A 21072-nucleotide genomic window follows, 5' to 3' on the forward strand; every position below is an offset into this window, starting at 1 on the left:
AGTTTGCTTAGTATACTAGAAGTTCACAATTTTCCGCACGTGTCGCTAGTGTGCAAAATGGAAGCATATAGATGCGTTTTCATTGAGACGATTCTTATGAGTAATTTATATTGAGACAAAACGACAAAATGAAATTACGAAGTCTATTGAAATTTATTTAATGAATTATTAGAAATACTTTAAATGTTTTCTAGAATTTAACTGTTAATTATTTAATTGTAATAGATAAGTAAAATAATTTTTTTATTTCATAAATATATTATGTATAACATTATTACCTATTATATTGCAAATAGCTATTATTAATTATTATTTTTAATTTTACAATTATTTAAATATTATCTATACAATTGTAACATACAAAAAACGAAATGGAGTAAAATTATTTAAGAATAAAATAAGAAATGATAGGGAATTTTGAAGTTTATACATATATATGTATGTACAATAGGCAACTTCAAAATTGTATTTTTTCTAAATCATGATAACGTCATAATTGAATGGCGGGGACGAGAGAAAACGTCATTTTGACAGAATGGCAGAAAGTCTGGAAAGTTAGTCACGATTTCTGTTAAGTACTTGTTTCTGTGTTTATTTTATCAAAATGAAACATTGTGTATTCGGTAAATCGTAAAAATAGAAAATACCGAATAGTGTCACGAACAGTTTTCATTAAAGTTAATGAAAAAAAAGTGAATTTCATTAAAAAGAAGTACATTATAAAATTTCGGTCCATCGTTACAGTGAACGCTTGCGGAAATTGTACGTGTCGTGCTTGCAGATGCTTCGTTAGTTTTGCATAGGGTTTCTGACCGTAATACGGTACGAATGTGATGGAGGATTACAAATTTCTCTTTAAAGTTGTGCTCGTAGGAAATGCGGGTGTCGGCAAGACTTGCCTCGTGCGCAGATTTACCCAGGTATATATGCATACACATTTATATGATTAATTAAATCATATTAGTTATTAACAAAAGCATAAAAAAATTTGTCATAATAAATAAATTCGATTAATTTACATACTTTCTATGTAAACTGTTCCATCTGTTTTTGTGATATGATAATGCCTTATATGGATGGTCCAGTTAGAAAATAATACTCTAAATATGCATTCTTATTTATTAATATATACATTTGTCTTATAGGGATTATTTCCCCCAGGCCAGGGTGCAACAATAGGTGTTGATTTTATGATTAAGACTGTAGAAGTAGAAAATGAGAAAGTTAAGGTATGCATGTGATGTAATGCATTATGATTCATCCAATATATACAGATATACTTTTTCAGAATAATTTTGTGCTGTGCATACTTAATATTGTTCTTCTTTTAGCTTCAAATCTGGGATACTGCCGGTCAAGAAAGGTTTCGTTCAATAACACAAAGTTATTATAGGTCAGCTCATGCTTTGATTTTGGTTTATGATATTTCCTGTCAACCTACATTTGATTGTTTACCAGATTGGTTAAGAGAAATTGAAGAATATGCAAGTAATAAAGTTCTTAGGATATTAGTAGGTAAATAATATATGTTATTTTTCATCAAATTTCTCTGTTTAAGGCTTTATTCTGAAGAAAATAGAGTTTGAACATGTTTAGTTAAGAATCAGTCTAGCACACATATATGATAAATTTTCAAACTTATTTTTCTCTGAAACAAAGCATCTTTAAAAGAGTTTTGTTCTACATTTCTGACTTATTTTCACATATAGAGTAACTTCTTGTCAATTATTTAGTCTTGTCTAATCCAGAATTACCCATGTTTAAGTAATCATAATAAGTATATTATATTGATAAATTTTCAATCTCGACTTTCTTGAAATCTAAACAGAAAATCAAAAAGCTTTATTCTATATTTTCATCCACAAGGAATCATATTGTGTCTATTTTTACACATTATTTAGCCAGACTCTGTATATTAAATATATTTAATTATTTCTTTAGGTAATAAAATTGATCGAGAAGACAGAGAAATACCAACACATGTAGGAGAAGATTTTGCACAAAGACATGGGATGTACTTTTTAGAAACTTCTGCTAAAGAAGCAGAGAATGTAGAACGGCTATTCATGGAAATAGCAGCTGAACTTATGGAGGTAATAAGATGACAAATCTCTTTCATAAATAATTTTTATTTGAAGATTTAACTGTAATCAAATTGATATATTATTGTAGCAAGCACGCAGTAAAGAACTACCTAGATATGAAACAAATGCAACTTCTATAAATGGAAAAACAACATCAATTGGTGATACAAGTAACTGTGGTTGTAGTCGACTTTCTTAACTAGCTTTTATATCTATTATTAAGTCATTCAGAAAATGCATAATTTCAGTTGCTAAATATGTACGTAGAACACTATCATATAATTTTTATAGAGTACAGGGATTGAATGCAATATTAGTCAATCTTCTGCCACTAAATAAAAAAAATTCTAATATTAGAACATCTTTGATATTATATGTTAGCATCTAGTGTTATATCATGCAGATTATATTGACAATTTTGTTGCAAAAAATATATAATATTTAAGATTAAAACGAAGTTTAAGTATGTTGATAAATATTTGTTCTCATATGTGTTCTTATAGATATTAACTAAAGTCTTTTTGTTATAATTTTATGATTGCATTATTTGAATAATAAATAAGTTGGACGCCTGTTTTTTGACATTTAATGTTGTGCCCATAAATGGAAGTTTATTATATGTTCTATAATATTCTTATTATGTCAGAAAGTACAAATAAGTATTTCATATTTGGTGACTGAATATGAAGTCATTACAAATATAAGATTTCTACTAAAAAATGTAAGCCTAATATCGTCCAAGATTTTTCCAAATCCGCAGTATACACAAAAATGTTTGCTGCTTTAAAAGTCAAGTGAAACTTAAAATGAAAGCAAAGTTCCATATATGTACTATTTATTATAAATAGTAAAAATTGTTATGAATAATTTTTTACTTGATCATTGCTTATTATAATAAGTGTGACTATGATTATGTTAGCAGCATTTACACAACCAAAGTTTTGTTGTATCTTTTAAGATTTTATTTATAATTCTGGCAGAATTAATGCTTGTCCCGTCTATGCATTGTTCGACGTTGTATTTTATAGATTTTTATTAGTATTTATGTTTATAAATAAGACATTTGTTGTTCGTACTATTATATCAATAACACAATTTTTTAGCACATCACTCTAGTCTTTATACCTTTTTATATTTTAAATACAAAAAATGAATAATAACTTATACCATCTCATGTTTTTATGATTACATTATTACATAATGGGTCACCTCCACTTTTTATAAGTTTTCATTAAGAAAATTAAATATATGTACATTATGTATTTATTTTCTATATTTCACACAATTTAAAAGTTGAATACTTATAAAATAAAATCATGTATGGATATTCTTCACGAACATATTTGAAATTGTTTATCTGTATTTGTATTGATAGCTGCACATCATATAGTTTGTATTAATATTAGATTACAATGCGTAGGGAAATAATAAAACATTTCATGTAATTTCTCAAAAAGTTTTATTTAGTGTGTTTAACTTATTTCAAATATATAACGACATTGTATATTGTATTACTTAAAGTTGTTGTGATTTTTATATAATTATGTTGTTTTAACAGCATAAAGTTTGTAAGTAGATTTTCAAATTACTGTCTACTCGCAACTATTGTGCAATAATATTTATAGTTTTAAATAATATAAAACATGCATAAAAATTTACAATAAAATTATACTGATAAGAACATATCAGTTTGTGTACAGATAAAAGATAATTATAATAAGCCTGATTTTTAATTTGATTAAACAAAACTCGACAAGAAGATGTCTTATAACAAAAATATTGAACCTGTGTATTGTTTGAAACGTAGTCTAAAATATAGAGATAATATATATTCTATGTTATACAAACCGATCGATAATAGACTTAAAAGGTACTATAACAAATGACAAACGATTTTGTTTCGTTCTATAACATTTTTTATTTATAAAACTATTTTATACGAAATGTGTTCACATTTTATATCTAATATACACATAATGTAAATTAAAATATATTGCAATTGGGTATCAGAATGAATTATGTTATAGAAAGTATACTCCATATTATTCTTAATTGGCAAGATTTGCAACGCTCTCCTGCCATATAAATTTGTTGTAAAAGTTTCAAAATTTCACTTAATAATGTTCTACATAAATAAATAAATCAGAAATATATGTACATTCATTTAAAAGGTTATTCCTTCCAAATGAATATGATTATTATACTATTAAGATATATATATATATTTATATATGTATAATTGTAACTTTACTATTTACTTCGTACTATAAAATTCATTTAAGTACAAAGTGAATAAGATTAGTATCTATAATTTAAATTTTCACTATACATACTGAAAAAAATTATTTAGCTGTACTTGCTGAAGAGATAATTCAAATAATTTTTTTTGTATAGATAAATTCAAAGCATCTGGATGACCTTCACTGCGACAACAATTATCTATATATATACCACCACAATTCTCAACTGCTTTATTTACAGCTGCATAGACAATTGGAGTAGCCCCTTGTCTGGGAGTCTAAAAAAAAATTTATTATTCTAATTATAATTATAATACAGTAGAACTTCGTTTATCCAAACTGCTTGAGGGACAAAGTAGAATTTGAATAAGAGCTACTGCTATGAGCTTCAATAATAGAAGTTGACGTTCAAACTGAAGTTGAACAACAATTTTAACCCAAATTGTGTTAAATTATATATCAATTTAAACAAAACAGATGGATATGTTGACTTCAGAATACGCGTACGTATAATTGAAACTACACTTGAGCATAGTTTAAATGATAGAGACTCAGTTACGAGTTCATATAACTGACGGTATATAAAAACTTGTTCCTATAAACGGGCTTCGAAGTTTTACTGCATTTGGATACATTTACCTTAAAAAAATATTGAGTAATTGATTTCAATTTCCAAATAAAAGAATGTATAAAAAGTTCTGTATATACTACTCCAGGATGTACAGAATAAACTTGTATGTAATACTGCTTTTCTTCTAGAAGATGCTGTAATCCTTTTGTAAATATTTCTTGTGCCAATTTGCTTTGTGCATATGCAAATTTAGTAAGGAACTTTCTCCTAATTAATGAAGAGAATTTACATCAATGAATCTATGAATTGTAAAAGAGAACCAATATGAAGTGCAAAATAGAATGATAATATAGTTGTTAATATACTTGTTGTTAACATCATTGAAATTAACTTCCCCCAAGAGGTGAGCACAGGAAGTAACATTAACAATTCTACTACATCGTTCAGGATGTCCACCAATTTTCAATAATGGCAATAGTAGTGCTGTTAATAAAAAATGTGATAAATAGTTTACAGACCACTGTTTTTCAAAGCCATCTATTGTTTCTTCATAAGGACTAAACATGACACCAGCTACAAATAGTAAAATTATACTAATTTTGATTTAATAACCTTTTACATATTTATGTTATTTACTTATTAATTAAGTTACCATTATTAATTAAGACATGAATCTGTTTATAGTCTCTTTTTATCTCCATAGCAAATTGCTTTACAGACTTCAAAGAAGTATTATCAAGTTTATATACTTTTGCTTGTCCACTCTTGACACCAGATTCTCTAATTTGAAGAATAGCATTCTCACCTGCAGAAGGTGTCCTACAAGCTGAAAAATTTTTTATTTTAAAATTTATATAAAATATTGAAAGAAATAAATTTCATAAATAAATGGAACTTAGTTAGTTTTTAAACTTACCAATTATCACTTCCATATCAAGTTCTAAAAACATTTTTACTACTTCAACTCCAATCCCCCTAGACCCTCCTGTTACAATTGCAACTCTTCCTGGTTGAGGTAAACAATCTTGAGAAAGGAAAGGAAATATATATACATCAAAATATCATAATTTCTTATTAATTATAAACATTTCATTAATACATTTCATATTATCTTAATATTTATCGACTTTTTTTATTAATATATACTAATAGTTTTTTTATTTTTTTCTTAAAAAATACATTTAGTTACATAATGTTAACAGATTATTATAATTTTTATTGCCAGCAGTTTCTTTTTATAAAGACATAAATTCTAATATACTGCTTCCACGTCATACCCTAAATTTTAAATCTATAGAAAATTTTACGAATGCACCAAACATATTTAACACTTACCATTTTTATTTCTTTTGCTCTTTATCCATGTATTTATGAGGTCTTTGATAGCTAGTAAATTATATTTTACGTTCCATAATAATTCTTCGACTATCAAAGGGCGATTTTGTCGTAACTTATGATACACGAAACCACTTGCAACTATAGTACAAATCGTGCCGATGAGCAGCATTCTTCTAAATTTACTTTTAGCAATTTAAAAAGATTTATTTTCTTTTTACAATTTTGAAGACAAATTAAATCTTGTGCTAAAGTAACGATTACGGGTAAAGCAAAGAATCGAGTTAAAATAAAAGTCGAGTATTTTCTTGCTTCGCTCCTTTATACTTCCGTATGTAGATTAAAAATATTTGTACCGTTATTTTCATACTCCCAGTGTATACTTTGCATTTGTTAAGTGTAAATGAAGAATGTTTTTCAGATGTATTCATGAGCGTGTATATTACATCATATAATTCGATTTTTCAATAAAAACATTAGTTTCAATTTTATATTAATTATAAAGGAAATATATCTTCATTAGGTATTACTTTAATATTTATTTAATTTAAACGATAACTGTAATATCACAATTTACGATTATGATATTATGGTTATTGTTTATTAAAAAATGATTAAAAAGCGTTTTACAAATCATATTTCCTTACTTAAATCGAATTTACTAATAAATAAGAGTCAAATGCTCTTTTTATCATCGTTCCCACGAATAATGTGTTGTAAAGTATTCATTTTTAATTAAAATATCTCATAACCTTCTAATTCTCAAAAATATCCTTCAATCTATAATACATCTTCATTAATAAAGATTGATTAAAAATACATATCTATAGATCGCAATAATTTTTTTGAATTATTAAAACACAAGTGCATATAATATCAATGCGTGTAGTTACAAATCAAAATTAATTACAAATTAAGATAAATGATTACTTATGCTATAATAATATACTAATAAATATGTATTTACGTTGCAGATAATGTACGTAATGAATGCATCGGTAAAAGTTATTATTTCTAAAATGTAAAGAATGTTAAAATAAAAACACCGTTTACATAGCGTATTTTTTTTCTTCAAAAACCAATTGTTTTATAATTCAATAAAATACCAGTAGAGTGCGGTAGGCAACGGATAACCACATCCACACCATCTATCAGAGAAGTTAGAAATCTTTAACTCGAAACTCAAAGTAATTATTAAGATATCTGAGGAAATTATACATATGTAGGTAGCAAATTTACGCAGATGCACTACGTTATTGTATTCATTGCAATTTTCGTTTATGCAAGTGTTTGTAGAAATTGAAATTTTTCTATTTAGTGAACAAGCGTTTAATTACAAAGTAAGTACTATTTAAATGATTACAATTGAAAAATAATTCATTGATACAGAATATAGTTTGTAAATAGGATTTTGATACCTAATAAAAAATTGGGTTAAATATTTCCTAAAAGCATTCACTTTTGTTTATACCTTATAGGATTTAAAACTTTTCCTAATAATAGTAAAACTAATAAATTTTTAACCTATATATGGAGGTATTGTATATTTAACATTTTATTCAAATTAGTTGCTTTCACTTTAGAAAATAGGACGCAATTTACATATTTTTGCCATATTTTTGAATGCGTTTTTCAATAATTATTTTAAATGTAATGAAAATGTGAAAGATTTCATATAAATGATACAGAATCTAGAAATTGTAACGTTTGAATTATCTTTAATATACAGAATGGCAGATACTACAAGTGCAACACCAGAAGATACTTCAGTACACATGGAGAAAGGCTGGTTTGCTTTGAAGCAACACATCATTGATAATAAGATTAAAGTTGGATTATGGGTTACAAGACTTTTCACTCTTATATTTACTATTGGTTATATCATTCCAATATTTGGGTATGTTGTTACAAATTATTTTATCATATGAATCAGAAAATTAAATTTTGTATTTTATATTTCAGTAATTCTTATAATATTTATTATAAAGTATTAATGAGTAATGCAGCAACTAGTGCACTACGCCTGCACCAAAGAGTGCCACATGTTCAATTGAATCGACAATTTTTGGAACATTTATTTATTGAAGATTCCTGCCATTATTTATTTTATTCTTTAATATTCCTCTATACTGCTCCTGTTACATGTATCCTTTTTATATGATAATAGATATAAAGTAAGACACTTCTTGGCTTAGATAGATTTGTCACAAAATGTAATAGAATTATTTTTCCTCAATTATTAATTAGTGGTGTTAACTCCTATATTTTTATTTGCATTGATGCATTTTGCTAGTGGTTCTCTTACATTGCTTGATGTAAGTAAAAAGATTTCATTTTTCAATGCTGAGTCATATCATGCTAACATAACTCTATGATGCACAGTCATCATTGTGGTAACTAGTAGTTATTTTGTTCTTTTTTAATTAAGTGTTTAGGACAAAATAGCTGGTGGGGAGCACGCCTGTTAATATCTCTGGTGGAGTTTCAATCACGAAATATTTTGCGACTTTGTGCATTATCTGAGATAATCATCTTACCTTTCACAGTTCTTCTTGTATTTACGTATGTATTAACATTTATTAATTTTCTGAAATTAGATATACAAATAATTTATAAAAGCAACTACTTACAGGGGACGTGCCGGTTTATTGACACCATTTATTTATTTCCAATTCTTAAAATTCCGTCTCGCGTCACAAAGAAATCCTTTCACCCGTAATGTTTTCTATGAAATCAGAAATGGGCTAAGTTCAGTCTCAAGGAAACCAACAATGCCAGTTATAGTGCGACGAATAATTGAAGGTCTATTATCACTTACACAACAAATGGCTCCTGTGCGTCAGTAATTTTTCAGTTAAAACAAGTGTATTAAATAATAAAAACAAATTTCCTAGGGTTCTAGGGTCCATGTAATAATAATTTCATATAAATGAATGACAAATTGAGTGCAAATGTAAAAAACAACAAACTTATGATCTGTTATTCAAAATGAATATGAGAAATACCAAATATTTAAAAATTTTAATTAATATTTGTGCCCCTTTTTGATCATAAATGATAACAGGTTTTTGGGGACTGTTTCATACAGTTTATTAAGGAATTAGATTTAGGATTTATTTACTAAACACCAAAATAAGTATATAAATAAATAATTATAATAATTGAATTTTTAATATTTCATGATCTCTAATATCGATCTGCAATAAGATTATAATTATGTACTTTTAAATCATATAGAATTTAAATGAGTGCATAGTACAATGTGTTCCATACAGTGAATATATATAAAATTTAATCTAATGTATTGTATTTTTCAGTTCTTATAATTCCAATATTGTTACTTAGTTATTAAACAATAATTAAATTTGCATTATAATATATGGAGAGAACTATGGCAATATTCATTAACGTGTATTAAGTTGTAACATATAAAATGTTAAATTTCGTGGTCTCAATTTTTTAAATCTTTCTTTCTAACAGTTTTTCTTATCTTTGTAACTTATTTCATATAACATTTTCATTTTTACGTGTATAAATGCATCTACTTTAAAACTCAGTGAATTAAAAATAGACACCTTATATGTTATAACACAATATGTAATATTTCATACTACTAGATATATTTTCGCATCTTTTTAAAGCGTCTTTGATCGTTTACACTGACCCCCTCCACTTTATTCGGGAAGGAATCAATTAGTATCAAAAACATATTAACTAAATAATTTTTTCATTATTTCACACAAATATGGGTCATTCCATGGATTTCCTGGTAAAGCGATATGTAGCAGTGGATAGTTGTCTCAGTCATAGTTATTCTTCAAAGATAGTTTAAAATAATTTTATTACAAATGAATGTCATTTAAAAATTATCCTCAAAAGCTATTTAGAATAAAGTTTATTTAACATTTGTATATAAATTACACTGCAAGTGGTATTGGTTGTGGCAAATCCTTCGATGCTTTCACTTCAGATGTTGGTTGTGAAGGAAACACCTCATCTTTTGGTTCAACAATCGACACAGAATCTGGGAGAGGTTTTTTAGGGCCTGTCTTGCCATGAGGATCATAAGGCAGCATAATCTTCACTTTGATACCAAGTACACCTAACAAGAAATAACAAATTAAGTTAGAACCTGTTTTTATCATTAATTTTTTGCCAAACATACCTTGTCGAAGCAGGACATGACGGGTTGCTGTATTTACATATTCATTGGTTGGTTCTCCAGAATGAATCATCAAACCATCAACAAATTTCATGGACTTTGCTCTCTGTCCACGCAATTTGCCACTAACAACCACTTCGCAACCCTTTGCTCCTGATTCCATAATGAAGCGGAGAACTCCATAGCAGGCTCTGTAATTGCATAGAAATAGTATAATTTATGTACGAGAAGTTTACATAAATTATATAAATGTTTAAACTAACCTTCGTACAGCTAAACCTCCAATTAACTTGAAACGCAGAGACTCAGCTTGCGCGATAGCGCAAAGACCTCGAGTCGCAACTTTCTCCGCATACAACTCGATGTTCTGTGCTTCCTTAAAGTTAAATCGCTTCTGAACCACAGAAGTTAATTCTCTTATTCTCCGACCCTTTTCCCCGAGAACGCTCTGCGTATGCGTTGCCAGCAATATTATCTCTGTTCGATGGGGAGTAACACGTACCTCTACCCCTGAGTAGCCATCCTCCGAAAGTTCACGAGTTAAAAACTCGTTTAATTCTGCTTTGAAGACACCGTCTCCGACAAACTAAAAAACAGAGGTAATTACATTTAATATACACGATTATAAAAGGTTGTAAATTAACAAGTAAGTACGCGTCTATTAATATAAACGTAATTTAACCGAATGTAAAGTAGAACATTGGCTAACATATTTCGTTTAATATGATAATGCACATAAATTATTTCAATGTCCAAGGAATATTAAAAATGTTTGAGACATATGGTGTAGGTTACGTGTATCAAACGAAAACACCACGAATGTATTCATTTCATACGTCATTTATGTTTGTTTTTGGACAAAATATTCCTTATATAATTTTAATTATCATAACGGACATCATATCTTCACAAATCATTAAACATAAATTATGAAAATATAATAAACCTTTCTTTTTTTCGAAATAGAACGGCCGTCCATGTTTGACGCTGAGAACACGATAGGAGTCGAAGACGGAAAAGGCACAACTGGAAGCGGAAATAATACTTTAGCACGTTGTACATGACATCATGCGAGCTTTAAATTAATGTTCCTGGTAAAAAGACATTGGTTATAAATATCTACAACAGGTGTCCCTTTTTCACAAAAAAATGTTAACACTTTTTTTTCAATATAAGAAAATTAAAATCGAAGTAGTTTAATATTATTAGCAGATTCATGAGAATAGAAGGAAGTTAAGAAAAACACTAGATTTTTCAAACGTACTTTTTGTATACAATATACGGCAAAATATCTAAACGCATTCTTTGGAATTATTATCTTATAAGAAATATGCATGTCGTTAAACGATAAGTTCACTGGATAACGCTTACCCCTAACGTGCTACTTGTTTGTATGTAAAAAAGGGACAAACATATTGTTGAGCACAATTTTACGTAAAACAGTAATGTAACAGCATAAATGTAATGAAAGAACACTTTGGAATAACATGATATATAAAGAACTATTGTAAAAGAATAAATATTTTTTTTATGTGAGTTACAATAGAAGACAGATCATTTTATATATTTTAATTTTTACGTGTATAAATGTATTTACTTTAAAACTCTTTGAATTAAAAACAGGGGACACTTTATATGTTATAACATAATACATAATATTTTGTATCACCAGATATATCTTCATATTTTTTAAAGCGTCTTTGATCGTTTACACTGACCCCCTCCACTTTATTCGGGAAGGAATCAATTAGTATCAAAAACATATTAACTAAATAATTTTTTCATTATTTCACACAAATATGGGTCATTCCATGGATTTCCTGGTAAAGCGATATGTAGCAGTGGATAGTTGTCTCAGTCATAGTTATTCTTCAAAGATAGTTTAAAATAATTTTATTACAAATGAATGTCATTTAAAAATTATCCTCAAAAGCTATTTAGAATAAAGTTTATTTAACATTTGTATATAAATTACACCGCAAGTGGTATTGGTTGTGGCAAATCCTTCGATGCTTTCACTTCAGATGTTGGTTGTGAAGGAAACACCTCATCTTTTGGTTCAACAATCGACACAGAATCTGGGAGAGGTTTTTTAGGGCCTGTCTTGCCATGAGGATCATAAGGCAGCATAATCTTCACTTTGATACCAAGTACACCTAACAAGAAATAACAAATTAAGTTAGAACCTGTTTTTATCATTAATTTTTTGCCAAACATACCTTGTCGAAGCAGGACATGACGGGTTGCTGTATTTACATATTCGTTGGTTGGTTCTCCAGAATGAATCATCAAACCATCAACAAATTTCATGGACTTTGCTCTCTGTCCACGCAATTTGCCACTAACAACCACTTCGCAACCCTTTGCTCCTGATTCCATAATGAAGCGGAGAACTCCATAGCAGGCTCTGTAATTGCATAGAAATAGTACAATTTATGTACGAGAAGTTTACATAAATTATATAAATGTTTAAACTAACCTTCGTACAGCTAAACCTCCAATTAACTTGAAACGCAGAGATTCAGCTTGCGCGATAGCGCAAAGACCTCGAGTCGCAACTTTCTCCGCATACAACTCGATGTTCTGTGCTTCCTTAAAGTTAAATCGCTTCTGAACCACAGAAGTTAATTCTCTTATTCTCCGACCCTTTTCCCCGAGAACGCTCTGCGTATGCGTTGCCAGCAATATTATCTCTGTTCGATGGGGAGTAACACGTACCTCTACCCCTGAGTAGCCATCCTCCGAAAGTTCACGAGTTAAAAACTCGTTTAATTCTGCTTTGAAGACACCGTCTCCGACAAACTAAGAAACAGAGGTAATTACATTTAATATACACGATTATAAAAGGTTGTAAATTAACAAGTAAGTACGCGTCTATTAATATAAACGTAATTTAACCGAATGTAAAGTAGAACATTGGCTAACATATTTCGTTTAATATGATAATGCACATAAATTATTTCAATGTCCAAGGAATATTAAAAATGTTTGAGACACATGGTGTAGGTTACGTGTATCAAACGAAAACACCACGAATGTATTCATTTCATACGTCATTTATGTTTGTTTTTGGACAAAATATTCCTTATATAATTTTAATTATCATAACGGACATCATATCTTCACAAATCATTAAACATAAATTATGAAAATATAGCAAACCTTTCTTTTTTTCGAGATAGAACGGCCGTCCATGTTTGACACTGAGAACACGATAGGAGTCGAAGACGGAAAAGGCACAACTGGAAGCGGAAATAATACTTTAGCACGTTGTACATATCATGCGAGCTTTAAATTAATGTTCCTGGTAAAAAGACATTGGTTATAAATATTTACAACAGGTGTCCCTTTTTCACAAAAAAATGTTAACATTTTTTTACAATATAAGAAAATTAAAATCGGAATAGTTTAATATTATTAGTAGATTCATGAGAATCATTCATGAGATTCATGAGAAGAATTCATGAGAATAGAAGGAAGTTAAGAAAAACACTAGATTTTTCAAACATACTTTTTGTATACAATATACAGCGAAATATCTAAATGCATTCTTTGGAATAATTATCTTATAAGAAATATGCATGTCGTTAAACGATAAGTTCACTGGATAACGCTTACCCCTAACGTGTTACTTGTTTGTATGTAAAAAAGGGACAAACATATTGTTGAGCACAATTTTACGTAAAACAGTAATGTAACAGCATAAATGTAATGAAAGAACACTTTGGAATAACATGATATATAAATAACTATTGCAAATGTATAAATATTGTATTTGTCAGTTACTCTTCTTTATTCGGAAATTATGAAGATATTGACCACCATTATGATACTAATTAAATTTATTTCTTACGGTCCTGGTGTTATCGACATACTCATACATATTGTGATACACCTTTATATGAACGTTATATACGTACATTATATTGAGTGATGCAATAAAGATATACATGTGTATAGGTTTTGTTGCTTTCTCGTGAAGTACCTTGCTTCGTAATTATCTTGTACCCTCGATATGGAGTGGAGGACAGTGGCAGTTATAGTGTTGGTAGTGAGTTTATGCTTTTTGGCGATACCCATTAGGGTGAGCCCTGATACTAGCAACGGAGATCTTAAGCTTTTTCAAAATTATGTCATGCGCTATAATAAATCTTATAGAAACGATCCAACGGAATACGAAGAACGGTTTAAGCGATTTCTGGTAAGCTACTAGAGATTACTGTTTGTGAAGCTACTATATAATCGGTAAAATAATTCGCATGATTGTAAGTATGGGCTATGTCACATTCGTTACTGGGTGTAGGTTTTGAAAATTTCCCGCGTCCTTACGGATCATTCCTGTTTTATTTTTATCTATTTTTTATCTATTTTTTTTGTCTATAAATTTTCGAAATGATGATATTCATTTAGATAAAAAATGGACCAGTTTGATAACGTAATATTAAGTATGTTTACAGAATTGAGAATCAATTATAAAATTCAGAAGTTATTATCAAGCAACATCATGTTTGATAAAACTAAAAGTTACCCAGTGCTCATAATAGAACTCACGTGTATGACAAAATAAAGGAAACAATAAATTATCTTTTCAAACTAAACTGAAACTGAAAAAAGCACATTAAGTTAATTATGTTTCTATTACAGAAGTCGTTGCGGCATATAGAAAAGATGAATGGTCTTCGACCATCACAAGAAAGCGCTTATTATGGACTTACTGAATTTTCTGATATGTCAGAAGATGAATTTCTGTCGCTAACTCTCTTACCTGACTTACCAGCACGGGGTGAGCAATAAAATCTTTTGAAAGTAACGCGATTTTTTAAAAGCAATCTTGAAACACGAAATTCAAATTAAAACAAGCTCATACTAAAAATTTTGTGATATTGATTTCATTACATTGATATAAACAAACAAGTCATGATACGGCATAGATATTTAATGTGAATAAATAAATAATTCATTAGGAGAGAAGCACGTGAATGAATCTTATTATCGCCGACATCATTTGTTACAATCTACTAACCGGGTGAAAAAATCGGTTAGTATACCTTTGAGATTCGATTGGAGAGATAAAGGAGTAATTACGCCAGTACGAAATCAAGGATCTTGTGGTGCTTGTTGGGCTTTCAGTACCGTTGAAGTGGTTGAATCGATGTATGCAATCAAAAATGGAACTTTGCATATGCTGAGCATACAAGAAGTAGGATATTTAATATATGTTCTTAATTGAGGTAAAAAATGAAGGTAAAAATCTTTTTTCTGATTTCTTTGATAGATGATTGACTGTGCGAAAAACAGTAATTTTGGATGCGAGGGTGGGGACATATGTAGCTTGCTCTCGTGGTTGTTAGCGTCTAAAGTTCAAATATTTCAAGAATCAACTTATCCGCTTGTAGGAAAGACGGGTATGTGTAAACTCGGGAAGTAAGTATATTGAAATAAATAAAAATATATTTAAAGGATATGGAACACGGACAACAATTAATTTTAAGATACTGTTGTTGCAGAATGATAGACAAGGCATTCGGTGTAAAAATACGGGATTTTAATTGTGATAAGTAAGAAAATTGCATTATATACTGCATGACATTAACAATTTCAAATGAAAGATTATATTTAAGTATTAGACATTCTCAATCGATAAAAAAATGAGACGTAACGTATTATGGCATAAATGTGTGTTGTTTTGTACATGTATAATTAGCTATAAATGTCTTTCTTACATAAGCTAACCGGTTAGTGTTATTTGTATGACATGTATGCGATGATACTATTAAGAAAGAATCATTTCTTCTTACGAATCTAATTGAATGAAAAGTTATTTGAAAAGTTAATCAAATTTTGCTAAATTAAAAAAAAAAGTTTTCATTTATTTGTTAACTAAATAGCTGTTATCTAGAATCTATAACGAATAATATTCGCCTGAAGCGTTTGTCGTTAAGAAGATTAAAGGTTTAACGGATTTTAGTTTCGTAGATGCAGAAGATGAGCTGTTGATAACAGTGGCCACTCATGGACCAGTGGCGGCAGCAGTAAACGCTTTATCTTGGCAAAATTATTTAGGCGGTGTAATACAATATCACTGTGATAGTTCCTTTGATAATCTGAATCACGCTGTGCAGATAGTAGGATACGACAAATCAGCTGCCATACCACATTATATTATAAAAAATTCATGGGGAACAAACTTCGGCGATAAAGGTTATATGTACATAGGAATAGGCAATAATTTATGCGGTATGGGCTTTTTATCTTGTATTTACACATAATGGAAACTTATTAATTTTATATCGAATTTTTTTTTTGTTAACAGGCATAGCGAATCAAGTTTCGTCATTAGATATTCTTTAAGGTGATCGATATAAATGGAGATGTTTGAAAAAAGTATTTTATATATCGATCCTAAGATGTATAAATGTGTTAGAAAGTGACTATAATATTAATAACAATAACATTCGTAAGATTGTATTTCCAATATTTGTTATACAATTGCGGCCATTTGTATATTTTTTACAAATATTCTAATATATATGTTAAAGTAAAATAAAATAAAATAGATTTATGTCGTCGTTTCTATATTTATGCGTTTGATACTTCATTACCCATCCTACTTACGTATCTTAACATTCATGGTATCGAGTCTTATTTTTCTATGTATCATCCACTGTACATCCAGAGTTTTGATTATCATCAGGATTCCATCCGTTACAGTCAATGGATAATTTTGTCTTCATTTGTTTCGTTAACGGCGGAATCATATGGCGAGGGATCAAAAATGTGGACAAATTAAATAAGTCTAAAAATACTTTGTACCGGTCACTATCAACGAAAAATATAAGTTATTAATGAAACACGCCATTTAGAATATTTTTCATAAAAACATATAAATAAATATACCAACCTTAGAGTAGATTTTAAGTATTGATATCCCGAAGATCCTCCGGTTCCAAGTTGTTGGGAACCAATCATTCTTTGAACCATCAGAACGTGATTATCTGGCGGACAAAAAAGAAATTCAAGTATTTTACCCACTTATAAAAGGCTTAGATCAAGTAAATACTTTTTCTTACACCTCCATTTGGTAATTAGAGAATCGATATCCATTAATGCGGTCAAAATTTGATGAGGTTGACTAAACCTTGGTTCGTCGCGGTATAACGTAATCATCACCGCACCTTGAAGAGCGCCGAACACGAATTTTCTCTCTCCTCGAGATACGAGCGCATTATGAAGAGATTCGTTGAAGATCGTCTCGAATACTGCTTTCCGAGAACGTACATTTGCCAAATGATAATTTCTGACTTGTTCCTTTGTATGTTTCTATGAAAACAATGAGGAGTATTAGCGCTTCTCCAAAATAAAGTTATTTGCATACCACACGTAAAGCAAATGATTACTTGAGCAAGTTGCTCCTGCTCGACGAGGAGTTCCTCGACAGATTTTTTGTATTTTCCCCAGAAATCAAAGTCATGAGGTTCTAGACCCGGTGTCCTTGCTAACCATTTCTGAACAAGGCAACTGAGACTAGGTTCATCTTCCGAACGTTTAATCGCTTCGATAGCTTTTGGATCCCTTCCGAACGCTCTGGCGTAACTTTGATTATACTTGACTCTGTGCTCCTGTTTCACACCCAACTTATTCTCCAATAAACGAAACTGTAGCGATTGAAAACCCGAAGCTGGGCATAGGTAGTCTCTAAATGCCATAAAATCCAGCGGCGTCATGGTTTCCAAAATTGTTACTTGGTCCACTAGCAACTGGAAGATACATGTTCGTATGAATATCGAAGAATGTCATCTTTTGAATATTAGACATTTTCAATATCGAAAATATGTACACCTTTAAGGTCTATTTATTGTCTTTGTATACAGACGTTCAATCGATCTTACCGAGTCTACGTCTAAGCAACCGTACTTGCATTTATATGGTTTCCGCGTTTACGCTCCTATCGTACGAGGAAGAAGTAATCATTAAGATGGGTAGTGATAACTTTTTTACAGTTATTCTAATAATCAAATTTAAAAACAGAGACATGAAAGAGAAATAAAAAATCAATAACATTGAATATGGTCGTAACCCAAATACTAGTCTTGTTATGGTTTCTGGTGGAAACATTATTTTGAATAGCAGCTTTGAAAGGACACGATTGTATCCCGTATTAAATCCCACTTACTTAACCCTGCTACATAATTTTTCAATAGAACGAGAAAAAAACGTGGTAACCACACCTGTATTCTGTGGTATGGAAAGAGCGCCAATGCGCTTGTTACCTAACTGATCTATGCGTGTCAGTGCGGGGTGTCGCATATCGTCCAGCGGTATTAACTTACTTAGATCCCACTGTTATTTCTACAGTTCCCACAGTCTTTCTTATTCCGGCATGAAAGAGGAGGAGAAAAGTGATAGTAATGAAAAAGTGTCGCATTGCTAAGAACCTTGATCCGCTTAGCAAACTTCCATATGATTTTGATTATACGACAATCGTAAAAAGCGTACAATATTTTAAAGAACATTGTTTTTAAAACAGACGAGCTTGTGTGACTTATAAAAAGGAAAGAAATATGAGTTTACAGAGAACAAATCCTATTAGCGCAAGTCGAACTTGATTTTTCATTTTTTCCTTGATTATTTGAATTTATTTGATAAATATAAAAGTTTTCGTTATTTAATTAATTGAAAATGCAAATGTCGCGTGAGAATGGAACGATATGTCTGTTTCTGCAAATGCGTGTTGCCATCTGCGTATTATCGTGTCTTGAAAGTTTCAAATATTTTTTGTAGTATTTTCTACTTGCGATTTGTAAAGTAGCACGTATGCCAATTTTGAAAGGTAACGTTTGAAATGTGATTAGATGTAACGTTGAAGCACCCTTTGTCATAAGTATCAATGCTCTAATTGGCTTCCGATTAAGGGTCGTTCACATTCCTTCCATCACTGTCATTGTCAACATATGGCCACTGGCCTTCTTTTCCTAGAGTATAGGATTACTCGACGATGTGCGCGTTGCGCGGGAAACCTATTTACCGTTATTTTCCTCTTTATTTAAACAATCTTTTATCGTTCAACCGTTTTCATCGTAACATCCATGAGATAGGATTATCTCAAGGACTTCCGACTTTGCTTACTTTTAATATGAGAACGATGCGGTTTAATCTCTTCAAGATTTCCAGCGTTCTTGATTCGTTCAGAACTTGGGAAATTCGAGTCTTCTGGAGAGCAGTGAGATTGTTAGAGGTACCATTGAAATCATAGCTGCTTGGTTCGGAGTTGAAAAGTACTCTGACCGAGTCCAATTCGTAGATAATTTGTTTGAACCAGAGTTCATACGCTATGGATTAAAAGTAGAAAAATATAATTCCTTTGGTAATCATTCTTTTTATCAAATTAAATTTCGTGTATTGCCCTTTTTACTTAAAAAGAATATACCAATTATTATTATTTGAAACACTATTTCGAAATTGAAGAAAACTGATCTTTCATCATTTTTCTTGTGCTATCTTTATCCTTTTTCATTCAATTGCAAGTATCTAATTTCTATTATCTATAAAGTTATTAAAAAAAGACGAATATCATGAAATATTGGAACATATATTGAAAAACGATAAAGAAGCTAGATAAGATATTTTAACTAAGAATGACAGTATAGTACCTGAAATAATTTTTAATGGCATGAGTAATATATTCATGCTACATATATTACTATAGAGGAACAGGAAATTGATTTTTGATTCAAATGGATAAAGTCAAACCTCTGTTGCATAATATAGTCCATAATTTGTTACGAATGTTGCAACGATAAAAATTATTACCCTGATGAGTGATGATAAAAAGATGTTCATCATGCACTTCCTTGTTATATTCGACGCTCAGTAACCTTTGTGCGGTTAAGATTTTATCCAATCGAAGGTATTCACCGTAAAGCATACCCGAACCTTCGGCCAACTGATCAGTCTCTTGATGATCAGTCTCATGATCTTCTCTAAAAACAAATAATTCAATTTTATCGTTAAATTTAAATTCATTAATTTATACGTTATTTAAAGCACTGCATATTCAATTCAAAATGTAAAGCAAATTATTTGATTCAAAATGACAGATATCATTTCGTATAACGATTAATTTTGATGATTATTTATTTTTAAATCGAAAAAATGATTATTGTCGGAGGAATGTACAATTTCATCATTTAAATCAAGAATTAGCAAGCATTACATAGATTTCGATATAACAAGAAAATATTTTTAAAAGATTACTTACGCAATACCACCTGATAAGGGACACGCCATCTTTTATTCTACCGAAAGTATCACGCGCGCTTCAAATTCTGTTTGTCGAATTATACTATAGTTATATATGGAGATAATGTGTCACTTTGAAACAACAATTAAAAGTTGAACAATAAATAAATGTCACGATAAATTGCAATGCTAACAATTCACTTTAGGCAAGCTCTCAGTTCAGGATGACATTTTGTCAAGTTTCAACGAGTACCACTCAGTTGCAAATAACATAAAGGAATACATGTTGTCAGCTAGGTGGTTGAGCCACAACTGAACAAACTGAATGACCACCGACTCGCGAAACTATCCCTCTTATATTTGCAAGTTGGACGGCACGTGAATGAACGATTGTTGATTAAGCTTCTTTGCTTGTCTTTCTATATTAGAAATCTATCTATA

At 29.9% G+C, this 21072-nt stretch overlaps 7 protein-coding genes across 7 annotated transcripts; 3 read left to right on the top strand and 4 right to left on the bottom strand.

The window, feature by feature from the left end:
* Nucleotides 1–476: 476 nt before the first annotated feature.
* Nucleotides 477–3258, top strand: LOC117206539 (ras-related protein Rab-30-like). The gene is made up of 5 exons (XM_033445988.1): nucleotides 477–920; nucleotides 1146–1229; nucleotides 1332–1515; nucleotides 1942–2093; nucleotides 2173–3258. The coding sequence occupies exons 1-5, from the start codon at nucleotides 834–836 to the stop codon at nucleotides 2281–2283; spliced, it is 618 nt and encodes a 205-aa protein (XP_033301879.1). The 5' UTR covers nucleotides 477–833; the 3' UTR covers nucleotides 2284–3258.
* Nucleotides 3259–4307: 1049 nt separating this feature from the next.
* LOC117206535 (retinol dehydrogenase 12-like) lies at nucleotides 4308–7326 on the bottom strand. The gene is made up of 7 exons (XM_033445983.1): nucleotides 7198–7326; nucleotides 6231–6406; nucleotides 5812–5919; nucleotides 5548–5721; nucleotides 5261–5468; nucleotides 4964–5162; nucleotides 4308–4602 (listed from the first exon to the last, which is right to left on the bottom strand). Exons 1-7 carry the CDS (start codon nucleotides 7224–7226, stop codon nucleotides 4408–4410), a joined length of 1089 nt encoding a protein of 362 aa, XP_033301874.1. The 5' UTR covers nucleotides 7227–7326; the 3' UTR covers nucleotides 4308–4407.
* Nucleotides 7327–7399: 73 nt separating this feature from the next.
* LOC117206536 (Krueppel homolog 2) lies at nucleotides 7400–9396 on the top strand. Its single transcript, XM_033445984.1, has 6 exons — nucleotides 7400–7570; nucleotides 7960–8127; nucleotides 8193–8374; nucleotides 8478–8545; nucleotides 8659–8792; nucleotides 8863–9396. Exons 2-6 carry the CDS (start codon nucleotides 7961–7963, stop codon nucleotides 9074–9076), a joined length of 765 nt encoding a protein of 254 aa, XP_033301875.1. The 5' UTR covers nucleotides 7400–7570; nucleotide 7960; the 3' UTR covers nucleotides 9077–9396.
* A 714-nt stretch (nucleotides 9397–10110) lies between these two features.
* LOC117206538 (40S ribosomal protein S3-like) lies at nucleotides 10111–11438 on the bottom strand. Its single transcript, XM_033445987.1, has 4 exons — nucleotides 11339–11438; nucleotides 10656–10978; nucleotides 10396–10583; nucleotides 10111–10332 (listed from the first exon to the last, which is right to left on the bottom strand). The coding sequence occupies exons 1-4, from the start codon at nucleotides 11369–11371 to the stop codon at nucleotides 10148–10150; spliced, it is 729 nt and encodes a 242-aa protein (XP_033301878.1). The 5' UTR covers nucleotides 11372–11438; the 3' UTR covers nucleotides 10111–10147.
* Nucleotides 11439–12228: 790 nt separating this feature from the next.
* LOC117206537 (40S ribosomal protein S3-like) lies at nucleotides 12229–13661 on the bottom strand. Its single transcript, XM_033445985.1, has 5 exons — nucleotides 13555–13661; nucleotides 12872–13194; nucleotides 12612–12799; nucleotides 12357–12548; nucleotides 12229–12273 (listed from the first exon to the last, which is right to left on the bottom strand). The coding sequence occupies exons 1-4, from the start codon at nucleotides 13585–13587 to the stop codon at nucleotides 12364–12366; spliced, it is 729 nt and encodes a 242-aa protein (XP_033301876.1). The 5' UTR covers nucleotides 13588–13661; the 3' UTR covers nucleotides 12229–12273; nucleotides 12357–12363.
* A 712-nt stretch (nucleotides 13662–14373) lies between these two features.
* LOC117206551 (cathepsin O-like) lies at nucleotides 14374–16961 on the top strand. Its single transcript, XM_033446007.1, has 7 exons — nucleotides 14374–14593; nucleotides 15037–15175; nucleotides 15357–15592; nucleotides 15668–15816; nucleotides 15900–15950; nucleotides 16361–16629; nucleotides 16706–16961. Exons 1-7 carry the CDS (start codon nucleotides 14408–14410, stop codon nucleotides 16741–16743), a joined length of 1068 nt encoding a protein of 355 aa, XP_033301898.1. The 5' UTR covers nucleotides 14374–14407; the 3' UTR covers nucleotides 16744–16961.
* Nucleotides 16832–21022, bottom strand: LOC117206549 (tryptophan 2,3-dioxygenase). The gene is made up of 7 exons (XM_033446006.1): nucleotides 20651–21022; nucleotides 20203–20372; nucleotides 19519–19721; nucleotides 17790–18149; nucleotides 17463–17712; nucleotides 17294–17387; nucleotides 16832–17211 (listed from the first exon to the last, which is right to left on the bottom strand). The coding sequence occupies exons 1-7, from the start codon at nucleotides 20677–20679 to the stop codon at nucleotides 17043–17045; spliced, it is 1275 nt and encodes a 424-aa protein (XP_033301897.1). The 5' UTR covers nucleotides 20680–21022; the 3' UTR covers nucleotides 16832–17042.
* Between the last annotated feature and the right edge of the window lie 50 nt (nucleotides 21023–21072).

This window comes from Bombus bifarius, unplaced genomic scaffold (assembly GCF_011952205.1).
Source record: "Bombus bifarius isolate JDL3187 unplaced genomic scaffold, Bbif_JDL3187 scf7180000008008, whole genome shotgun sequence".
Lineage (NCBI taxonomy): Eukaryota > Metazoa > Arthropoda > Insecta > Hymenoptera > Apidae > Bombus > Bombus bifarius.